Source organism: Triticum aestivum, chromosome 2B (genome assembly GCF_018294505.1).
Source record: "Triticum aestivum cultivar Chinese Spring chromosome 2B, IWGSC CS RefSeq v2.1, whole genome shotgun sequence".
NCBI classification, from domain to species: Eukaryota; Viridiplantae; Streptophyta; class Magnoliopsida; order Poales; family Poaceae; genus Triticum; species Triticum aestivum.
In genome coordinates, this window is record NC_057798.1 from 737002692 (window position 1) to 737013473 (window position 10782).

At 48.7% G+C, this 10782-nt stretch overlaps 2 protein-coding genes across 2 annotated transcripts; both read right to left on the bottom strand.

Moving 5' to 3' along the window:
• Positions 1-934: 934 nt before the first annotated feature.
• On the bottom strand, positions 935-3175 carry LOC123042367 (subtilisin-like protease). The gene has a single exon (XM_044464838.1). It carries the CDS (start codon positions 3173-3175, stop codon positions 935-937), a length of 2241 nt encoding a protein of 746 aa, XP_044320773.1.
• A 3563-nt stretch (positions 3176-6738) lies between these two features.
• LOC123047046 (uncharacterized) lies at positions 6739-8182 on the bottom strand. The gene is made up of 2 exons (XM_044470541.1): positions 7510-8182; positions 6739-7299 (listed from the first exon to the last, which is right to left on the bottom strand). Exons 1-2 carry the CDS (start codon positions 7816-7818, stop codon positions 7270-7272), a joined length of 339 nt encoding a protein of 112 aa, XP_044326476.1. The 5' UTR covers positions 7819-8182; the 3' UTR covers positions 6739-7269.
• Positions 8183-10782: the final 2600 nt, after the last annotated feature.

The following is a 10782-nucleotide window of genomic DNA, read 5'->3' on the forward strand; positions in this document are numbered from 1 at the left end:
CAAATATATTACAGGGAAGTAATTTCATAGATTTTGGTCTCTTTCAAAAAACTACAACACATGCTCTCTGTCACAAACATTCAAAAATCCTGAAATTGAAGTAGCAGAGGAGGCCGACGATCTGGTGGTAAAGAAACATAGAGTGTTCAAATCATGCTAAATAAATCTGAAATCGTGAAATACATATGGAGAGAGGTTAGGGGAGATGGGATTCATGACTCACCAGATCCGGAGACACCAACGGCGACCACGGCTGCCGGGGCAGCAAGGATGCCGGTGGATGGGCTTCTGGTTGGCGGGATCGAGGAACCTCGCCGGATCAGCCACCCCCCGACGGCCAGTGGATCCGGCCCCTGCTCCTCGTCGGCCTCATGGTACCGCCGCGTCGCCGCCGGCCTTCTATGTGCCCCCCGCGGTAGGTGCCGGCAGTGGAACCCGAATCCGGTGTCGGATGTTGGTGGAGAAGGCGGATCTCGCGGCGGCCATAGCCGGGATTAACCACCGAGCCCCGTGGAACGAACTGACGAGAGATGGGGTGGGGAGAAAAGAGATCGATGAGGGAAGGAGACAACGGCCTGGGGGTGATATCCTGTCTGTCGTGGGGTCCATCATGTATTTGCAGTTGTATACAGCTTGTATCCTGGAATCTGAGGTGGAAATAAAAAACTAGTAGGGTCCACCCACACGGATCTAGAAGCATCGAGGGATGGTGGATTGCGCTCCGGTACATCCCCGCTCCGGTAAAAAAAACTTAGTTGCACAAGACCCTGCTCCGGAACCTCAAATTGGCCAATGCCATGGTTGGTATACAAATCAACTCAAACATGTACCCTTACATTTTTATTCCCAACCCATATTACTGAAGCCTGTTGATGGAAAGTAGTTAAAAAAAACAAAAGGAAAGTAGTCAAGTGTCAAGTGGATCGAGGAAGCTCTAGTGCTGTGAGGGGAACATGGCAGAGACGGGGCTCCTCACGGTGTGGGTGTCTGACACCCACCGGATCGCGCCCTGCACCGCCGTTGTGCTGGCATTGAGCGGAAACACGAGCACCGTGAATTTCTGCTCCGGCGTCGCGTGGCTGAACCAGAGCACGCTCGGAATAACGGTGACGTTCACGAAGCTGCCCGCCGGCATGTCGACCTGGGCCTGGTACATGGCCGCCTCCGCCTGTCCGACGTACTTCACCGTGCGCTCCACTATCACCGGGGCCAAGGGGCTCCAGTCCGGCACGAACGTCACCGAGATCGACGGGTAGTTCAGCATGCTTTGTGGGATCTTCTGCACGGTCGAGCAGTTCACTGACTGGCGCGCGATTACCGAGACCTCCTGGTCCGTGTACATGCGACAGAGGAAGCCGATGTAGTCCCCGGTGGCAGTGTCATAGACGAGGCCGGGGTCCACGGCCTTGTCCGGATTGACATGGCCGGCACCCATGGCGAAGAAGTCGGCGGGCTTGTGCTGCTCGTTGAGGATTGGCGAGCCGGAGCGGTCGGTGACGTAGGCGGTTGTCATGATGGCGGACTTGATCGCCGCCGGCGACCAGTCTGGGTGCTTGCTCTTGATCAGCGCGGCGATACCAGCAAGGTGCGGCGTCGACATGGACGTGCCAGAGATGATGTTGAAGGTCGGCGAGGTTGACACGTTGAACCACGTCGGCGGGCCTACCTTGAACGGCCACGCGGCGAGCACGCTGACGCCAGGGCCAGTGATGTCCGGCTTCAGAATGTCCATGTTCTGGGTGCTAGGACCACGGGAGGAGAAGGAGGTAATCGCCGGCGCCGGTGACGTGCCGAGGACCGTGCCTCTGAAGGAGATCTTGGCCGTACAGTTCGACGTGGACTTGATGTAGTTCTTGATCTCCACTCCGGCGGCGTAGCTGACGTGCGACGCCGGCAGAACGTGCGCATCGGCGAGCAAGCTGTAGCCGTCGATGAACTCATTGGTGAGAATCATGCCGGCGCCACCGGCTCTTAGCACCTCGATGCCCTTGTCAACCCTCCCAACATCGTTGCCACGCTCGCAGAGCACTATCTTGTTCTTGACGTCGAAGCCGTCCAGCGAGCCGTTGCCGCAGAACTGAGCGAAGGGCGTCGAGCTCGCACCGGCGTACACCAACGGGGCCTCCACGGAGTCAGGCTGGTAGACCGACTCGCCGTCGAAGGAGAGACCATTCCCGAGGATCACTTTAGCGCTGATCAAACGGTCCATGGTGCTCGCGGCGACGGTGAGCATCCATGGCGCGTCATTGGACAGCGTGGTGTAGTTCGGGCCGGAGTTGCCGGCCGCCATACTGACGAAAATGCCCTTCTCCGCCGCGGCGAACGTGCCGACAGCGATGCTGTCGTGGTAGAACGGCACCGACTCTCCACCGAGTGACATGGATATGACGTCGCAGCCGTCGGACACGGCGGCGTCGATGCCGGCAAGGATGTCCACGCTGGCGCATCCGTCCTCGCTGCAAACCTTGTACATGGCGAGGTGCGCACGGGGCGCCATCCCGGACGCGGTGCCATTGGCCTGGCCAAGCACCTGAGCGCCCGGCACGACGGCTCCGGCCGCGGTGCTTGACGTGTGCGTGCCGTGCCCTTCCTCGTCGGTCGGAGGCCCGCCGGAAGAGCTGCCTTCACTGATGAAACTACGGGCACCGATGAGCTTGTTGTTGCATGAGGAGGCGTTGAAGTCGCACCTGCCCTTCCACTTGGAGGGCGGCGGCGGCATTCCTTCGCCGCTGAACGAGGGGTGGTTGGGGAAGACGCCGGTGTCGAGCACCCCGATGATGACGCCGTCACCGGACCCGACGAACGGGTTCCTAAAGCCCAGCGCCGTGTCCAGCCCGAGGAACCGCGGGGTGTGCGTCGTCTGCAGGCGGTACATCACGTCCGGCACCGCGGCGACGAACCCGGGCATGGCGGACACGGCGTCGAGCTCCCGCCGCGTTAGCCGGGCCGCGAAGCCGCTCGCGACATGGTGGTAGGAGTGGACGAGACGGCCATTGTTGGGGAGGAAGGACTGGTGCCACTCCTTCCGGTCGTCGGTCGTGCCGAACACGTGGTTCTCCTTGGGCTGAACGTGGACGACGTACGTGCTGAGCTCTTCAATTTCCCAGTGCTCCCCGGCGGCGACAAGGGCGAACAAGAGGAAGGGGAGAAGGGAGAAAAGCTTGAGGCTCCCCATGGCTAATTACTTGCTATGGTATGTGTGCGTGCATGGCCTTTATATATAGATGCTGGATCTCGTTCTTGTTCTAGCTGGAAGCATTGTTGTCGTCAAGGCATGGATCGGGGCTAGGTTTGGAGTTGTGCTGCCGATACGTCGATCCGGAGATGTTTGCGAGGAAGCCATGGATTTGTTGCTTGGGAATTACCGCTCCGCGGCGTGCACTAGGCAAACTGGCCAAGGATGGGAGCTAGCTATAGGCTGTAGGAGTGTGATGCAAGGGTCCTCGTCACATTGGCGTTCATATGTAGTATATACACCTATCAAATCGAAAAGGAAAAAAGAAAATTGAGGGATTAAACTTTCGGAATCAATAACTGCCGAACGTGCCAGATTTTTGATGTTTCGTCCGAACGCCCTTCTGGCCGTTGATTTCGAGCACGGATCTTAAAGCGGTGGAGAGAGCCACGTCATCTGGAGAGACTCGTTCGGTTTAACAGGGGCTCGACCCGAACGACACATCCTCACTTATCTGTTCTTCTTCCTCTCCCCACTCGCTAATCTCTCCCATCTCAAATATCCCCCTTTGTCTCGATCGGAGTAGAGCCGTCGCGCCCGCGCACCTCCGGCGAGAATCCGGTGAGCCGAGCCCATAGCGCCTCCCCCCTGCTTCATCCCGGTGCCACGCATCTCCGACCGGATCGAGCTCAACAACCACCCATGGGTGGCCGAGCCCAGGCCCAACGGCGACCAGATCCCCGGCGAGCAGCGCATCACACGCCCAAGCCCCGTGCAGCTCGTCTCCCCGAGCTCGCGCTCGAGGAACCTCCATCACTTGCCCCCTTCCGCGCGCCGCGCTCCGTCCAAGCCGCTTGCCATTGACAGTCTCCTTCCCGGCGACCACCATCTCGACGGCAAAAGAGGGAAGGGAGGCGGCGGCGCTGCTTGAGGAGGTGTGGAACGGAAGGGGAGGAGCGGAGCCATAAGTGTTGTGGCGCTGCTGAAGGTTGCGTGGCGCGGAAGGGTGAGGACTGAGGAGCGTAGTCGTCGCCGAAGCGTCGCAGCTCGATGAGGCGGGGCGCGGAGGTGGAGATATGTGACGGAGCCTACGCCGACGTGTTGATGCTCCGGGGTGCCAGCGCCCCCATCTGGCGCCAGTGGGAGATGCCCATGCGCGCCAGCAAGGGATCCCGACCTCGCATGCTGCCGCCGTCGAGGATTCAGTGTCTGCTGCTCCGTGAGGTACAATTCGCCCCCACCTCTCCTTCATTTCTAGCGTGGTTGGAGATTGATATAGCAGGCCCATTTTTATCTGCATCGTGCAGGATGTACGCGACAGTCGGACGTCAAGGCTTGGCTGCTGCAAGAGTGGCTCCGGTCATGTCTGAGAGGGATTGTTGGCGGCAAATTTAACAAATTTGACCTATAGACGGAATCAAAATTATAGAATGAACTATCCGTGAAACTATTTCACGCGGCTGACCTTTTTGTGTGACGCCCGTCATGAAGGCGCCACACTGCACTGTGCAACGCCTCACAGATAGGCGCTACGGCCAGCGTCGCACACGTGTGATCAGAAAATTACTAAGTCGTGTGCAGCGCCTGAGAGCTAGGCGCCACACTATACAGTGTAGCGCCTAGCTCCTAGGCGTTGCACTAGTGCAGCGCCTAGCTCCCGGGCGTTGCACTAGTGCAGCGCCTGAGAGCTAGGCGCCACGGGTCAGCCGCGTGAAATAGTTTTACGGACAGTTCATTCTGTGATTTAATTTCGTCTATAGATCAAATTTGTCAAATTTGTCATTGTTGGCAGGCAGTGATGGTACTGAAGATATTTTTTAGGCAAGTTGGACCGACGCATGTGTTATGCTGCTGCAGAAACTCATAATTCAGTATGTGCCTTGACCCAGCCATATAGCCAATTCTCATGTGAGTTAATCAGCTAGTGTACTCAGTTACAGGACTACCTCAAATGCAATTCATAAGGGAGTTAAGAACAGAGGGGTACAAACTGAATTTGCCATGTACTTGTCGTGATTAGTGCTTTCCATTATGCTTTGTGAATTCCAAGTAGTCCAAACAAAGGTAGCCATAATTAATAATTCTAAGTTGTTATCAAAAAGTTGCCATGGCAAGATGTAGAGAGAAAATAATCTAAGATAGTTATCAGAAAAGTTGCCATGTCAAAAAATTGCCATGACAAATTAATAATTCTAAGCTGTTATAAAAAAATTGCCATGACAAATTATTGAGAGAAACATAATTCTAAGTTGTTATCAGAAAAGTTGCCATGGCAAATTGTAGAGAGACAAATAATTCTATATTTTTATCAAAAAGTTGCCGTGGCAAATTTGTAGAGTGAAAAATAAATTCTAACTTGTTATCAAAAAGTTGCCATGGCAAATTGTAGAGAGACAAATAATTCTAAGTTAGTTATTAGAAAAGTTGCCATGGCAACTTAAGATGTTAAAAAACATGGCAACGTTATAGATGTTAAAAAACATGGCAAAGTTGCCATGGCAACTTAAGATGTTAGAAAACATGGCAACATTATAGATGTTCAAAAACATGGCAAACTTGCCATGGGAATTTAAGATGTTAAAAAACATGGCAAACTTTACGATGTGCAAAAACATGGCAAACTTCTTTTAACTAACTTTGTTCAAGAGCATGGCAAACATGGCAAACTTCTTTAATTAGCATGTTCAAAAACATGCAAACTTGCCATGGCAAAGTTATAGATGTTCAAGAACATGGCATTTTTGCCATGGCAACTCACGATGTTCAAAAACATGTCAAACTTTTCAGATGTTCAAAACTTGCCATGTTATTTTAAATTTCTCAAAACCTTTTGCAAACTTGGCGCGACAAACTAAGATGTGCAATAACATGGCATACTTTTTTAATGAAGTTTGTACAAAAACATGGCAAGCATGGCAAAATATATTAACTAATATGTTCGAAAACATGGCAAACTTGCCATGGCAACTAAAGATGTTTAAATACATGGCAACCTATTATGCTAAAAAACATGGTAAACTTGCCATGCCAACTAAAATCACTATTTTGATTATAGCTATGTTTTTTCGTGGCAACTAAATGCATTTTTTGCCATGGTTCGTTGTGTCTTCTTGCCATGTCCATCCGAGAAATGTTTGTCATGGCCATTACAAATTAGTTTGAGAGCACAACAAGTTTGTTCTTTCAATTTTGTTTTGCCATGGCAGTTTTACCTAAATCGCCATGGCAAATTTCAACTTTTATTGCCATGGCAATTTACAACACCGGCAAATTGGTGTGACCAATGGTAATCTACTATATCTAAATAGGAACCCCCACCACTTGATTTGTATAGACATGCAGGCTATCCACATCAGCAGGCTGCCACGTCAGCAGTTCTCCACCAATCAGCCGTGAGTCATGCAGCCCATTCACCTTAACTTAGGTAGCCTCCCGTGCGACAGATAAAATTAGCAAAAACGAAAAGGTCAATCGCTAGACTCTATACGCAAGCGTCCATTGTGTTAGGAATAGATTTTATATGTTAGTTAATTAACACGGGTTAATTAATGAACCGTCATTAGTTGAATAGGTGTGTCCAACACCGAACAGACGCCTCGTACGGACACATGTGTCCGTACAGACGCATTCTTTCCCTTCCCATCTCTATTGTAACTACCGCCTCTACAAGGCGCCTCTTCGGAGTATATATATATCTTGAGAATCAATGAAATCAGGAGCCTTTCCTTCATTCAATCACTTTTACATTCAACACGTTATCAGCCCTTTGCCCTAACCCGAGCAAGCGATTAGGCCACTAAACAAACTGGCAGCGCCGGCGGCGCCCGCACACTATCAATCCGTCACCGGCGATGTCCTTGATGGCCGAGAGACAGCCGAACGAGTGCGAGCCCAGACCTCTTTGACGCATCGCGTTGTCCCCGGCGGAGCGGTTTCACGAACGGCTCGCCTGCGAGCAACGCGGAACTGGCGACAGTCCAAGCCCACCGGCGCGTGATGCGTGCACGCCTCACGCTGCAGAACGGCACGGCGGCGCAAGTCTCCAGCCGGCGCGTGGTCGCGTGGCCTCGACCTCCCGCATCAGCCCGAGGCGTTCACGGCCCAGGCGCGGCGAATCTCTCAATCTGGGAAGAAACCAAATGCAAATGAGATGAAAGCACAAAATCCAGAGAGAAAGGTAAGAACGGGGAGGGGATCAGAAGGAAACATACAAGATCCCTGTAACACATCTCGTACAAAACGACAATCATCCAAAGACCAACTCTGTATCTTGATTGATACATCAATCAGGTGATTCAATTCCAATTTCGTTCCTGCACGAAGTAAGCACTAACCTCCAGGGCGTCGTTTGCATGCCGTCCAAGGCAAACTTCGGCGGCGACCCATGGCCCGGACAACGCTGCCTCGGCCAGGCTCCTAGCGGAGCGGCGGAAACCTTCGGCCCGGCTGCTCCCAGCCTGCACCCGGAGGCGGCCGCAGCGGCCAACGGCCGGTGCCCGGCATGGCAATGCCCTCAGGCGCGCGGCAGCGCGGTCCACAGCCCAGGCAGAGGCGACACCCTCTGCGCCCGACGCACCCCGGCGGCGCCCTCCATCGGTCTGAATCCTCGGCGCACAGCGACGAGCCCGCCACATGGCCATCATCCGAGGCTCTCGACCTCAGGGCGGCTCCCACGGAGCGACCAACCACGACGCGGCTATCCAGCCCTTCGGCGTGAGCGCACCATGAGCGGCAGTGGAGGCGACGTCCTCCGGCACGGCGCAGAAACCGACGGCCGGCAACGCCCTCTGGCGCGTGGCGTTGTACGAGCAAGCCCTCTGGCTACGGCCGGCGGCGCCATGAACCGCAGCATCGGTGCCTCTGTGCAGAACTAAACAAATCGATGGGTTTGTGATGCATCGAGGATGAGTGGATGACGATAGGGAACCTTATCCCTTCGGCCATTTGAGTCTAAGCCCTTCTAGTTTCTTTTATTGGCAAATGCATCATCAGACTTAATATTACTTGAACACAAGCCATCAGGTTTATTGTTTTAAATTTTGGTTAATACCACTATATAATATCGGTTGAGTTCCAAGGCATTGAGCCTATATGTTTTTGGATGGGCCGACCATTACATCTGCAATGGACCCTAAAGATACTAGTACTGTTCTTTACAATAAATGCAACAACTATGTTTTGCAGTTGATTTTCTTCTTCTTGCAAATCATGATGTAAATTCAGAACAATGATTGTGAAGTGTCATACTTAATATGACTACATCATATTTTATTTGCGTATCACAAGGTATGATGGCATCTACTGCGTAATTTGCAGATTATCCATCACTACTGTGAGGTCTACATTTTTTTATTTTAACAAGATGACTACCTTCGAAGTGCTCTTCCAAGTATTAATATTATATGTGACTACCTCAAGATATTATAAGGTAATACTGGCATCTACTGCAAATTTTGCAGACTATCCATTATTACAGCAAGGTCTACATCATGTCACTTTTGACAGATGATTACCTTCAAAATGATTTCACACATTTTGCATAACATAAGGTAATAGAATTATGAACATCTACTGACAAAAGTCAGACTATGTTATCTATTACTGCGAGATTTACACCGCATCCGGTGATTATCTTCAAAGTGTTATCCTATATAAATTGAGGTCTACACATATGAGTGTATAGCTAGCATCAGCTATCATAAAATTTGCTCCTTTGAAGCAATTATTGTTGTTCACTAAAATTATTTACTCTCCTAGTAAAGAGATAATAATAATGATCTTACATGATTAAAATTGCATTTTTTTCTAGTATGAATTATTTAAGCATAATTTTGCTTGAATAAGTCGTGGAAAATTACACAAATATTACTATTTGTGATGATATTGTCGTCCATACATAAAGGTGGAGACCATAATTTATAGCAAAGATCGAGTGTCTCAAACACTATTACAAGATCCACATCACATTTTGGGTTGATATTTTATAGTGACTAACCCCATGTTTGAAAAATGTCATGGCTATTCTCTTGATAGCTAAATATGTACATATTCATTTTATATGTCGCAAACTTCACTTAGTTCTCAAACTAAGTACATTATGGATGAGTATTTATTCACTTCGAATATTTTTCCTTTAAGAGAAACATGCTGCCATGAGCACATCACGAATGATCGCCCATTCGTTTTTCAAGACCTCAAGTCTATTGCATCTCACAATTCTGTCACATGATCAACTTCAAGTTGAGATCTCGTGATCAAATATTTTCATATGCAGATCCAGTTGAAAATTCCTTATACACTTTATCTCCTCTTAAGATGGTACTACCATTTTTATGATGAAGAAACATGGAATTTCTTAAAATCGTCAGATTCAACCAACGGGTGCTATACCATTATTTGAAATTTCTTACTAGTACCGACAATACTATGCAAGTTAGTGGTAACAACACAAAACCATGAGGAATTCGAAGTAAAGTGGATGCTAATAGACAACCAAAGATAGAATCATCTCTTAATAGGAATTGGTCATTTTCAAATGATCAAAAGACAGCTCTCCAGTTTGTCAAATGTGTAGTTATATAAATATTGTACCTATGATTACCAGACCGTCAAACATATGGTTGAACCACACCACAAATTTATTAAAAGGCCAATAAGTTTAATGGGATAAATTTGAAAATTTGCAAATAACAACCGAATTCTAGTAAAGGATTGTTCTCAGAATCTTCATCAGAAGGAGGACCAAAATCTAGTGCACAAAATGGAGGATGAACTCATTTGCACTCAAGAATATCGGGGACCTCAGGTAATCTCCTAATTATCCCACCATATTATTAGCCTATACCTGTACTACAACATGTAGTAAAATGTCCAATATCATATCCCTTGGATACAATATTCGATAAATTTGAATGTATGCTTCAATTCATACTCAATATTGTTGCGCACACAATGATTTTCTAAGTATTAATAAATTAAATATTATGCTTGATAGCCTTAGCCATCCTGGTTTGGGGGTGATTAGAAAATTGTTGACAATTCTGTTGGTCACAACTTAACAAGTTGCAAAATATTCCCCATATCATCAGATTATATGTGCACCACATGTGCCATAGGGGAAATCTATTTTAAGGAACTCTCACCTTAACAATTCTAAGCAAGCCACTTATTCTTCCTTGAACACATTCAAAAGATATATGTGGATTGCTTAACCATTATCTGGGGCAATTTAGATAACTTATGGCACTCATATACACATTTATAAATTGTTTAAGTGTGTTTCTAATCACACACAACCATGATCTTACCTGATAAATTGCTTAACTTATCAAAGTAGGAGCAAAATTCTCCTGAACAAAAGATAAATCCATTCAAATGGACAATGTCGTTGAACTCATTTCACGAGACTTTTCTGATTGCATTCAGTACCCTATGTACATACCTAGAATGGTTTAACTAAATTTCTTATCAAACAAAGTCAAATAAATTACATGACCACTTTCAAAGAATTGTAAATTTACTAGCCTCTTCCTGGACAAATACGGCCTTACACACTGTAAGTATGATCTAAATCATACCAACTGCATATTATACTACTTTCCCCTTGT